Here is a 13663-nt window from a genome sequence, read left to right as displayed (position 1 = left end):
TCACACACCCAGAGCAACTCACATCTTCTCACCCTCTGTCATCACACACAGCGGTGCTGCCCATTTGCTAATTTGCACTAGCTGGGGCTCAGTCCTACAGCACTGGGTAGCTACCGCATGCCATACTCTGTCTAAGCTAGGAAGGAAGCTGCTGATGGAAAGACAGCGCCAGCCCTCTCTTGTCACTGGCCAAGGAGGCGGGAAATGACAGATGATCAGGTTCACCACAGACTGGTCTCTCTCCTTCCTCCATTGGGATCTCAAGAAATACCATGGGAGGACCGAATTATCTACCCCTCTCCAACACTTTACTGAACCTCTATATGCTAATATAGTTCTTCCCCCCCCCCAAAAAATACCCCTCATAACCCAATTTCACTTGGATAAGTATCAAAATTAAGGCAACATTTTAAACTACTTCTGTAAATGGGTTGCTCCACACTTTTTCATATTCCTGAGATGGTAGAATCTCAGAAAGGAGTGCAAAAGTGATGACACCCTTGGGAAGCAAATGATACTACTGAAAGGGGGATGAACAAGCCACCATTTCTTTTCTAAGAACAAAGATAGTGTATATTTTTGCTTCCTTTTGACAACTCACCTTTTGACAGCTGTCAGATGTAACCTAAGATAAAAATAAACTTATCTGCAGTGGGAAAACACCCCAGGTGGATACCTGCTGGACTTTGCTGGCAAACCTCCACCATCACCTGAGGCTCCCCATTTGCATTTTTGGGGTGCCAGCAATGCAGATCACCTGGCAGCTGCTTGGCAGGAGCAGTGGGGTTTCATAGCCAATTCCCCATACCTATGATGGGACCAGCCACCTGGGCTTCGATGACATGACCCCCCATATGAAACCTCTAACAGTCCATGCCCACAAACAAGCCACCCTAGAGATGTTTGCACTTTTACGCCGTGTGAGACTAGTCACTGAATCCATACAAGGACACCATGATTGGCAGTCTTCCAGGCATGTATCCTCTAGACATTGGGGCATCCTTTTTGAGTGTGTTCAACTTTGGAATGAGTTTCTTGAAAAAGTTGTGGTCTGTTCTTCTTTGGTGGTTTTCTGGAGAGGTGCCATCCTCCTTTCCTTTGCAATGCTTTTTCAAGTTCAGTTTGAAAATTATTTTAGAGTGCAGTTTGATTTTACTCCTTTGACTGCTTAGAATTAGGCTTAATTCATTTTAGGATTGGATTTTTTTTTAAGTATTGTAAACAATTTCAAGCTTGCAATGCAACAACACATAACATACTTGAAATAAATAAATAATTGGAATTCTTGTTTTGCATACTGCAATGGTCTGCACAGTGTTTTACCTTTTCAGTTCATTGCTCTTAACCTGTGGTTTTTAATCCTACAGGAAAAAAAGATTGTTGAGGGAAGGATCAATCACCTGTGGATATAATTACTGTTCAGAGCATGAATCTGTTTTAATAAGTATGCACTCTTCATTTTCAATCAGCATGAAACCAGTCAGTTCATGGTATACTCTGATTCTCCTTTCTAAATTTAGCCTTTTCCTTCAGGGAAGGTTAAATGGATAACCTATTTCATACAAATATAATTTATTCATAACTCCTTACATAACATTGAAGGTAATGTTGTACATGAAAATGTACTGTTACAGTGAAATTTGCAAGCATTTCCAGCTTCTATAAAATGGACTCTCCCTATGATTTTTCAGTCCCTTTATGGAAGGATTCTAATTTTTTCATAATAGAGAGGGAATATGTCACCACTGCCAAAGGAAGTGGTGAGCAATTATTCCCTCAACCTCAATCTTCATGTATCATTGGCTACTTGGAACAGAATGTGGATGAAAACATATTTTAAATTTTCAGCCAGATGTGTATTCTCATGCAGATTATTGGCTGATGCATAACATTTCTTATGTTGACATTGTCATGCAATGGGCAGCTAGAAATTTTACCAAATTCCCCTTCCTGCCTGCTGTGTATGCAGAAATGAATTATTTATTTATTACAAGCATTTGTATCCCGTCCTTCCGCACAAGCATTCAGGTTGGCTTACGTAATAAAATTCCAAAATACAATAATAAAACCACAATTATTAAAACATCTAAAATTGAACATTATAAACTAAAAAATAAAAAAGGAAACAATAAAATAGGAAGTGCAACTGTGAAAACAAAAAACAAAAAATCTTAAAATGTCTAAAACCCTTAATTGTTAAAATGCCGGTTAAATAAAAAGATCTTTACCTGGCGCCGAAAGAGTATAACATCGGCACCAGGTGGACTTCTCTGGGGAGCACATTTCATAGTCTGGGCGCCACTGTGGAGAAGGCTCTCAAATCAAATATAATGGGGCTTACTCCCAGGTAGTACACATGCACACCTGCATGCGCACACATAGACGTGTGTCAGCAAAACATACCAATGTGGATTTCTCAAGATATTACACATTACAATACAGCAGTTTAAGGTGTAGAGACCCTTCTAAGTATCACCAAAGGCCCCCAAGTGATTTTTTCCTTCCAGCCTTTAATTGTCTGAAAGCAAGGCCTACTTACCAGAATTTTTGTAGTATAAGCACTGTTGATGGCAATTGCATTAACCAGTAAATCCAGAGTTTTGGCTGGAATGGAATCTGGGTCAGGGATCTCTTTGTAATGGACATCTCCAATATAGGCTTGCACTACTGTCATCCGGTTGGTCGTTAACGTCCCTGTTTTATCAGAGCAGATGGCTGTAGCATTACCCATAGTCTCGCACGCATCTAAATGACGGACCAGATTGTTATCTTTCATCATTTTCTGAAGAGGAGAAACATAAAAGCTTATTTTGGTAAATAGGTTGAAAATCCCTAATGCTAATAAAATGAATAATCTTTTTTTAAGCATGGCATATGCATTCCTCTTTCCTCAAAATTATATTTGCCCTTGTAAAACTGATACATGAAAAGCAGACATACGGGCATCTTAACACTATTCCTGGAATGGAGGCTTTAGCAGATGCCAAATTTTTTGTGAGTTTTAAAAGGAAAATGTGACAATGAACGGAATAATAAGACAATTTTCTTTCAACATCAATTTAAAAGCTGAGATGGATGGGGAAATAGAGACCCAAAAAGTGTTAGAAAGAAGTAGAAAAAGATAGATTGCATCCATTCTGGTTTTTTAATTCTTTTGTGGATTGGCTCCAGCCCCTGTTCCACTCTGCCTACTTTCCAATTTTATGTGAAAGATTTCTATAATTAGTTCTGAAAACAGAGCATGCAGAGTTCACTCTTGCAGCACTTTCTGTTCCTTTCATTTATATGATTCTTTTTCATTTAGGTAAGCAGTGTGCATTAGTGATTATGAACATTAAAACACAGCAAAATTTTCTTTGTGTCCTTTTAGCACACAATAGTGCAAACTATTGCATTAACATTCCTTTTGGTTAATCATTAACTTGATAGTTCTTGATGCTAGTTCACAAACTAATATGGAATCCACCGAGCATATTAGCAAGATCTGGTGCTCCGTGTCCAAACACTAATAATTTTTAATCTAAACATTTGGGGGGAAATAAAACAATAGGTTTTACAGGCAGCAGGACTAGAGTAGACTGGCCCATAAGTTAAGCTCAAAGTAATATTAAGAACGTAAATGCTATATTCTTACCCCTTATCCTCCCTCTTTCCCCTTCCCTCCTACCTTTACCACCATTTTGTTTTACTTTAGCTTGTCTTTTTGTTGTTGGGATTTTTTTGTTATGTAAATACAATCTAAAAGCAATATGTAATAAAAGATTAATTTTATTTAAAATAGAGGCATGTTATAATATTATTCCAAAGAATGCTGAGGAATGTGCAAAGAGTTGTGATGAGGCAAAGACCTGAAAAACCATTACAGTGTGTGCTTTGCACTGACAACACTAAGCTGCTCCAGGGCCATCCTTCTGTGGGTGGATGGGCACCACTCACAGAAGCAGCTGCCACTTGACTTTCAGGGCTGAATCCTTCCCTTGCCCTGCCGCCTGGCCCATGAGGCAGACTTCCCAAACCCTCTGCTTACTATGCTTTGGAGGTCTTCTGTGCAGCAAGGGGTCAGTCAGCGCTGCTGCACACAATTAACCCACTCAATGCAAAGTAAATCAACAGAACAGACAAAGTTTGTACCGTGTGTGATCTTTAAATCATGACATTACAGTTCAAGTTTTCATGAATAGGGCTATCCCTTTATTTGTTGCATGCTTTCCCCCCCAATATCAACAGTGACTGGCACTTTTTCTTTGTCTGTCCATCTCCTCTACCAGAGGAGGGCCAATAAAATGGAAGACGCTTAGGAGGCAGACAGAGGCACCTGCCAGCACCTTTGGAAAAAAGGCAGACCATAAATTCTATTAAACCACAATCAGTACGAGTTCTGTAATCCTAACGTAGCATACACGAACTACTCTGCTATACCGTAAAATATTTATTGCCAATTCTGTTTTAGATTTCATTTAGTGTTTGAGTTCTCATCAATGTGCATTAGGATTCTGTCCTGGTTTGCCACTGTGAGCTTGTGTTGTAAAAATAACCAAGAGACTTGTGGCACTCTGAAGAGTAACAAATTTATTATGGTGTAAGCTTCAAAGACCATTTTATGAGATACATAAAAGCCTAAATTGACAGACATATATATTTTTACACACACACAAACACAAACACAAACACACACACACACACACACACACACAGAATACCACCAAACCAGGTGCATATATTCCTGTGACAGTGGATACACTTCATGCATCCAGGAAAGAGAATGGTCCACAGAAGCTTTTGCCATTGTTTTTGTTTAGGGTTAGAGTATAAAGTATCACAAGACTGTTGATTTTGGTAAGGCTGCTATAGTAGATTAATTCCATTACTGTAATTTGATCTTCTATAGCAGAAATTATTCATACTTTACAAGTATTAAAAATCAAAATCATGGATTTGCATATGTTACCTCCATATACAAATATATTTATTGATTTGTCCCCAGTTCTAAGTAGAATTTTGGAAGTCCCACCAATTACATTTGTATCCAACTGTCCCTCCAAGTGGGATTCCTCCCATGTTCTCCACAGAACTTATTGTGAGGAAGGCCAGGCCGAAAGAGCCACTGACTCAGTCGCACCTAGGGCGCTTGGCTCTATCCACTCTAGGACTCCTAATCAAAGTCTACTATTCCATTCACTATGCTGCAAAAATCATTCCAACAAGGCCGTTCCCCTCCAGAGTAAAGCCCATTCCCATTGTGTCTAAGCCTTCAGGTGAGTTGTACAGGCAGCAATACAGAGTGCAGGCTTCAGAGGGAAAACAGCTGTTCAGAGTATCTCTCTTACGTTGCATTTGGCTTAGCTTATTGGTTGGGAAAGCATGTATGAGGCAAACATTTTCACTCCCTTTTAAATTATGCTAATCTATGGTGCTTTGCTACACATTGCACCATGTTTTTAAAAATGCCCCCCTGCAGCAAATTAAATAATATTTTAATTTATTTCCATTTTGCAATAATGCTGTGCTTGCTTTTCCTCTTGGTTCCGGGGCAGCTACTTACCTTTACGGAGTAAGCAAGGGAGATGGTAACTGCAAGTGGAAGTCCTTCTGGGACAGCAACTACCAGCACAGTAACGCCAATTATGAAGAATTTGACAAAATACTGAACATAGATGGGAGTGCACTCGGGCAGCCAGGGCTTCTTGCTGACTACAAAGTTCTCGATAGTAAAGTATAACACTAGAATGATGACTGTGATGGCAGACATCACCAAGCCTGGAAAGACAAAGACAAACACATGTACATTCGGTCTGTGCTCTGACAAACCAGTTTCGTATTTAGTATGTGCAGTTCATGTTGGATGTGCTTCAGGTTTATTCATTTTATTTGTCGTCATATTTCTATGCTGCTAAAAATTAAGAAAAAAGCCTAAGCACTCTCTATATAAAATATTAAAATCACATTTAAAATGCAATGTTCAAAACAATAAAATGCAATAGTAACAGTAACAACAACAATACAGAACAGTACAGGGGCAGTCAATATGGTTGATTTCATTATGGAATGGGGAAAACCTAGGTGAACAAGTATGTTTTCAGGAGGCATTTAAAAGATGCCAGAGTTTCTGCCTCCCAAACTGCACAAGTTTTGTCCACAGGTTAGGTGCTGCTATTGAAAAAGCCCTTTTTGGGCCTTTTAATTCTGGAATGCTTAAAATGCATGTGCCTTTGGACCACAGCCTGTATGCACCAGGCTCCAGGGTTTATCTTTTCTTTACATCATCAGTAAAAATGCCTGTGTTCGTTACTCAGCTTCCTTCACACTTTCTGTATTCCAGCTGATACCTATGACTTTCCCAGTGGGATTTACTTCCAGTTAGCATAGAGTTGCAGCCCTAAACGTATGTCTAAAATGTATAGTATGCCTATGACAAACACAATGCTTGATAAAAGTCAGGGTTCCATGGCTGTCTGAAACTCCCTGTAGAACAGGGACAGGGTCCATTGAGTCGCCTCCATGACTCCGTGCAGGCTTTCCCCAGTTTTGATTTCTTGCCAACAAAAACTCTGCATCATGCCGCTCATCATAATAGCCAAAAAATGCCTGTCATACCTGCTTTGCCGATCTGGACAGCCAATTTCGTCAGCTTCCCCTGAAGAACAGATTTCTCTTTCTTATGCATATTGGCTTTTCTCTTGTCCTTGTCATCTCCATCTCCTTCTGCACTCTTCAGTGGCTGCATCTCCATTGCAGCAGCCCCATCCTGTTGTTTGGCTAGCAGTGACAAAAAGGAGAAACTGCTATTGAAGAATTTTAGTGTCACTTCTAAATTTTTATTTAGAAAATAAGATCTCTGGAATTAGATCTCAGGGTTGTGCATTCTTTTAAAAAAGTGAAGAGCCAGATTATTTTGGCAGAGTTATAAATATCAGAGCAGTTTTGAGTCTTCACATTGCTTTCTTCTCTATATCTGCAAGATAAAATTTTAAAGCTACACAGCAAAGATATACACTAACTAGGGCTTATATCCTTAAAAAGAAATTTAACTTCAGAAAAGCTTTGTCGCTAGCAAATACACAATTTTCACACTTAAAGACTTGCCTTTCTTTGATTGCAGATCGAAGATCACATAACTATCTTCAGATATTATGAAATTCTAACTATAACGGACAGACATGACATGGGCTTTGGCACCAATCATTCCAAAGTGACCTGTCCCCTCTTGATGGAGGATGTCTGCAGCAATGCTATAATGTCTGGCTGTGGTTAAAGTGACCAGGAACCTTACCCAGTCCCAGTTCCCAATCATGCAAAACTCTGTAACCCAGAAGTGCAGTATGCCCTATAAGGAATTCTCAAGATATCTCTCAAAATACCTCCATCAAATACCTCCAGTGTCTCAAAATTCCTCAATCTTTTTTTGTAAGAGTTAGGCCCATTTATTTATTTTAAAATCTATGCATACATGACTGAAGGTAGTTGGCTGAATGCAGCACATATCTAGAGATTGCCTCAGAATATGAACTTTCCTCTGTTAAAAATTTTTAAGCAGCGGCTGAAGGCCTCTGGGGTCTCTATCTGAGGTGTTGTACTGAATTTCTGGCACTGGTAGAGGGGCAGACTAGATTGTTGAAGTACTATCTAGCTATAATATTCTATCTTTCTATGTCCTTAAATTTTACATTTTGTTCTTCACTTTGCTAAACACCATATTATACATGAATGCATGTAATGAAACCCTGACAGGCTGATGCTCTAAAAATGGTAAAAGCCCCCTTGTAACTTTAATTCTAAAGCAAAGGGTGCTTTACTGTTTTTCTACCAGCCATTCTTCTACTCAAAACTGCTCCCTCAAGCAACTTTTTCTGCATGATTTCAGATGCATATCTACAAGCACTAGAATAGATTACACCAAACAAATGATGCACCTGGATTAGCATATGCCAACTGAAACTGATAAATGAACTGGTATTGATTCTAGTAAATCCAGACTGTGTGAAGATCTATACATGCCGCTGATTCCCTATAGAGCAACAGGATGGGCATAATGTTAGGTTCTCAAAGAATGCAACTGTGGTGAGAAACTGAACTCTCCCTACAAGCCATCTTTACAGCCATTTTTTCCTTCCTGTGGGTTTTCAGGAGTGGGAGAAATGACACTAGGAGAAAATGGCTTATAAAATGTAGGTAACAGTGAAAAAGGTCAGACAAGAGGAATGGTTCAGATCTTCCTTTCCACACAACCTGCTGTGTTTTAATTCCTCCCCCTCCTCACTCTATAAGGAATTTGGAGGACCTGGGTTGAGTCCTGCGGCTGTAGAAGTCAGAGGGTGTCCTGGGACTACCAAACAACTATATGGAGAATCCATGTCAGCACACCATAGTTTAGAACCATTTCAAGGACTTTTTAGGTTCTAAAGGCCTCTTAGAAAAGCACGACATTTTAAAAACCCATTTCATCTGAAATAGCAATAAAAAACTGAAATATTTGCATGATTTTTGCCATGATCAGTAGATCTAAGAACAAGAAGAGAGATAAGGAAAGGTAAGGTAAAGGTCAGTGCTGAAATAGTCAGGAAAATGGGATTATATAAGCTGCGCTGTGAGTGCCTCTTTGATTCCATGCAATGAGGTGGTGCAGAACACACTTTGAGCTTCTTCAGGTCCGATCAAAACAGATGGGAGCTGTGGTCTTTCATTATTTTAATGGCATTTTGCAAGAGATGTTTTCAATGCCAAAGTATTTTACTGGATGGCTTCAGTATACACTGTGCAGCCAATCCCTCTGGAAAATAATGAATTTAGCATTCCCTAGCACTGAGAGTTCTTTCAAATATTATAGAGTCTCTACCCGAAACTTAGAAACATATCTTCATAGTCTTTATCTTCTTTATTATTCATGCATATCTAGATTTTAAAAACAAATGAAGACAATGTTTTATTGTTCTATATCATTTAGTTCCCTCTGCAAACAAAAAATGTCAAAACACTGCCTTTAGAGAACTGGAATAAATTGTAAATGAGGAAGGAGAAGATATATTATTTACTAAAGGAAGTGATATAAATAATATATCTAAATTAATAGCATAAATACAGAAGATGATAAAATGTGTTGTTTAGATAGCTAAATGGGAATTCTTTCAATGCTATATATCCATGGAGTGGATGTGGAGCTTTCTTATAGAGCCCTTTTAATGTTGATTTTCAACTAAAAATATTCAGCACTTGTTCAGCTGTGCAACCTTTCATATGTGACTTTGCAGGACTTCAGCCCACAACTGTTTAAAGCTCATATATGTTACAGTACTCTGCTTTCTTTTATCTTTTTTTAAACAATTCATAATGCAATGCCTTAAAGATGGCATTGGCAGGTCTTCCTGCCACACGAGTGCTCCACAGCAGCAAACACAATATCAGAGCACTGATGAAAAGGAAAGTGCAGGACTGAAGCAACAGCAGCAGCAGCAGCAAAAGAAAGGACAGGTTGTGAACAAGACCAGCCTCGGTATTTGGCAAGAGGGGGCCAAGGCCCAACATGGCCGACTAACTTTCTCTAACTTTTTAAAGCTTCAATCCCTTATGAATGACCCACACGGTACAAGAGAGTGCTAGGTACCGTCCAGCCACCACTGTTTTCTTTATTCGAAATGCCTTTAGGTCCCACCTCCAATGCACAAGGCACAGAAGCACCAGAGGTAAGAAAACAGGCAATGGGAACCGCAGCTTCCCTTTACTGAAAGATGATGGACAGTTGGATCCACACTGCCTTCAGTGCCACGGCTCACCCCTCTGCTGTCCACCACCACTGCCTGGCTCTTGACCCTTGTAAGCTTCGGAGACCCACTGGAACCCACCTCGTCCAGGGTTCTGTCAACACCATCTCTTACCCTGGTTGCAAACTCAGCTCCTAAAGCTTTTATGATGGTGTAACAGGCCAAAGAAGAAACCTTGATGATTTATGATCTTACTGAAATAACCGTATCAGCGTTCTCCTGCCTGTTACTCCAAAATGAAGGTGGGGATAAGCTATGACATGCAAAGCATCATACATAATCATTACCTAGAAAGCAGAGATCGATACAGATAGCTAGAATACAGAGAGAGAATATCTAAGCTAGTGTGGTATAGTGGTTCACAGTGTGGGACTGGGACTCAGGTGATTTGGGTTCTAGTCCTCACTTGGCCAAGGAGCCAGGCAAAGACTATCAGCCCAACCTGTGATGATTTATGATAAGATTGAGAGGAGGAGAATTACGCAAGTTGCCTGGAATTCATTGAAAGGAAAAATGGCTGCATATAAATACAATACATACATACATAAATGATATTTGGAAGAGCAGAAGCAAAAGGTTCTTGTAACATGTGATGCTCTGAATAGGACAAGTTAGTATCATTCCTTCTTTTGCCACAGGAATACAGCTGTTTTCAAACTACATTCCCAGCCTCCCCTAAAATATTTATATGATTTTACTTGCTGAACTAAATTCAAGTACAGTTTTAGAATCCTGCTTAATATGAAATAAGGTTACCTTTATTCTGGTTGTTTTCCATATTTCCATCCTGCATTTTGCCTATATGATAAAAATTGCAACAGACAGAAACAGACAGTAAACAATCAGTACACACAGACAGAACATGACAAAGGGGAATTCAAATAAAAAGGGCCAACAAAACTAAATGAGAATGTTTTAAATAAAGTTTAATGCAGATTGTTATGATGTATTTATATGCATGAACGATCTTTCTCAACAAAAAATGTACAACCAAGGTTATTGTTTTACCAATTAGGCTTCTTCTGTTGCAGTAATGATAGAAAATCATATGCATTTTGTTTGTATAATACAGCAGATCAGGCAGTCGCTCAGGCAGTCTCTCTCAAGCATCCTATTGCCAGGGAACACTATTCACACAGACCTGCTTGCCACAGAACCCATAGAAAGGAAAGGGTTCTAGGCATGCTCAAGTGTACAGGGCACTGGCAGGTTGCCCGTTCTTGCTGTTTCCCCAAAAGGCCTTTGTGGGAGCCTCAGCACAAGCTCAGCTGGGGATGCCAAAAGATGCAGCATGGGCTCTTACGGGAATAAAAAGTGCAGAACTGAGGTAGTCACGGACTCGCCACAGAACTGAGCTATTTCCTTGTCCCAGCACCCTTTGCTGGCCTCTACCCCATCCCCAAGGGCCAGGAGGAAGTCACCTTGATGGTCAGGAGAGAGAAGCAGGCATCCGCGATTTGCACTGGGGTTTTCCCTCCCTCTCCCACCCTCATGTCTGCTTCAGGTGAGAAAAAGACACAGCCAGCCAATTCACACTGCATGTGTCTCTTTCTTCCAGGAATCTTGCTGGCTCAGCTAGAAGCCTCACAAATCCCAGCTGAAAATGTGGCTGGCTTGTAGTTAGAACCCCTTGATGCTCATCAGAAAAAGGTGCTGCTCATGCCATGCATGGGCAGCATCATTCTGATATGACTGCAAGGAGAGCAGGAGAGGCAGCTTCTCTCCTGCCTTAATGGAACCTCCGCCACTGCTTGTTCCCCCAGCCTGGTCCCCAGAGTGAGTGGATTTCCCTTGTAGGCACGGGCAGTGTGGCAGAAGAGAATTGTCTCCTTCCAATGTTCCCTTGAATATCCAAAATCCTTCCTGCTGGGGCTGCTGGTGGTGAATGTTCAGTAAGAATGCTCAAACAACCCAGATTGATTTTCAGGGCTGGCAGCCTTATGCTCACTCAGTGGCTTTCTCAGTTGGGCTTGCAGAGAAATATTCATGCGAGCAGCTGATGTGTAGGGATGCTTGCTTTCCATTACTACTCCTTCAAGTAAGGAGTTCTTGCTATACTTCTTAAGTTTCAATACTAAAACATCACTGATTTAAACCTAATCATTTTCTTAAATGAGAAGTCCTTCTAAAGAGCTTCTCCCATTATGTACCTTTGCACAAATTAAATCTTTCAAAAAAGCTACTAAAAAGGGACACGGTTATCCTTTAAAAATGGCACTCACTAGCAACATGTTTTCATATTATAATTTAATACAATGCTATATCTGGGATTGGAGATGAAGAGTGTCAAGTACAGTCTATAACAGGATGCAAGTCCACCAGTTATATGTATCAGATTGGTCAGATTAACAGATCAATCAGTCTGTGACTACTGAGATTATAAATGAGCAAAAAAAGTAAACACTGAATTCTGGTTTTAAAATTTGGAAGAGAACAATTGTAGTTAGAATTCAAGAGGGAATCAAACCTTAGGATTACACTGTCAGAAAACCAGAGACATTTCTTACAAATAAACTGGAATTCAGTTATCATCAACCTACAACCGGAGATTTCCCATGGAATGCTGTGTATGCCAAAGGTTCAACCTCCCAGAAATCATTCCTTATTTATTCCAGTGGAGGAAGGTGATAATTGCGTGCATTTCTTTTAAGTGCATATCTATTTCCTCCACTGGAATTAATGTGGGAACATGAATATGGACAAGCTCCATGTGCATACACAGGTCTTTCAGTCAGAGACATCAATCTGAATTGATTTATTTTCCATGAGAATGTCAACCAATTATGCATAAGAATGGCGACATTTACAAGGAAACCTTCATGTCCACTTGGTTATTGCAAAGTTATTTCCTACTAGTTACTCACAAAAGGGAATTTGGCTCAAATAAAATTTTGATGAAATAAAATAATCATAATGTTCTCTAATGCCAAACTGCATTCTTTTTAAAATTTTATATTTTATGCATTATTCAGTACTATTGTGCCCTATAATTGGACTTGCCAAATTCCAGTCATAGTGCACATGTTTAGCGCATGTTTATAGTGTGCATTTCTACAATGTTACACTGTGACAAAATAAGGAGTACACTGGATCTTTGTTGTGATATTCTGAACTGAGGACAAACCTTTGAACATACTATCTGACTACCTACTATTCATTGTCATCCTATTCTGAAGCAGTATGTGTAAATAATCTTTATCGTTTTTCATTAGCTCGAATCAGATAAGAACATTCATGTTCATTTATTCTCATCTTTATATCGTCAAAACATAGAACACCAAATACTTATTTTTAACACTTGAATAAATATTCTGCTAGCTCCAAGGTCTATTGAACAAAAAAAAAATTAACCAAATTCACATAGAAATTCTGGATCTGGCACAGAGATATTTGGCATTTTAGGATTAATCCTGGCTCCCTGTTGAAGCCAATCATTAGGTTTTTATTGGATGAGGTTAGGAATTACAGGTCAACATATCCTTGGACAATCGAGAAATCCTGAGGGCAAAAATGTTTAAAATATATAAAATAAGTGTGCTGAGTAATATGTTATGGTCTGCTTGGAACATAAAGGCTGGAAATGAGACTGCCTGTTGGTAGCCTGCCAAATGCCGGCCAAGTTGTTACCTGTTGTTACTGTTACCTAGGCAGCAGTCATGGACCTTGCTAGATTAAGAATTGTTTATATACTTGATAGGAAAATTTAAAAGGTCAGGTTGTGCTAGTCTAGCAACGAACATTCTGCTTATTCACACTGGCTCATAAATAATAGGCCGATAGACTGGCAGTGAATGAGGTCTTAAAGGTCAGGCCCTTCTGGCTAAAGAACAGAAAAGGGCAATCCCAGCACTGTACAACACAGATTCCTAGAAGAATCGGATTTTTTGAGTTTACATATTTTCACAAGG

At 39.5% G+C, this 13663-nt stretch overlaps 1 protein-coding gene across 8 annotated transcripts in view; it reads right to left on the bottom strand.

Moving 5' to 3' along the window:
- The window catches only part of ATP2B2 (ATPase plasma membrane Ca2+ transporting 2), a 172210-nt gene that overhangs the window by 57050 nt on the left and 101497 nt on the right, over positions 1–13663 (bottom strand). For 6 of the 8 annotated variants that reach the window (XM_044451477.1, XM_044451476.1, XM_044451479.1 and 3 more), the window contains 4 exons: positions 10512–10553; positions 6595–6756; positions 5543–5757; positions 2540–2782 (listed from right to left, as the gene is read on the bottom strand). In XM_044451477.1, coding sequence (XP_044307412.1) covers positions 2540–2782; positions 5543–5757; positions 6595–6756; positions 10512–10553 — 662 coding nt within the window. The remainder of the gene's footprint in view (positions 1–2539; positions 2783–5542; positions 5758–6594; positions 6757–10511; positions 10554–13663) is intronic. The other 2 variants (XM_044451481.1, XM_044451483.1) reach the window with 1 other exon arrangement.

This window comes from Varanus komodoensis, unplaced genomic scaffold (assembly GCF_004798865.1).
Source record: "Varanus komodoensis strain SLA01 unplaced genomic scaffold, ASM479886v1 scaffold6_2, whole genome shotgun sequence".
Lineage (NCBI taxonomy): Eukaryota > Metazoa > Chordata > Lepidosauria > Squamata > Varanidae > Varanus > Varanus komodoensis.
Note: the sequence above shows the minus strand (reverse complement) of the source record. Positions and strands in the feature narration are given on the sequence as shown.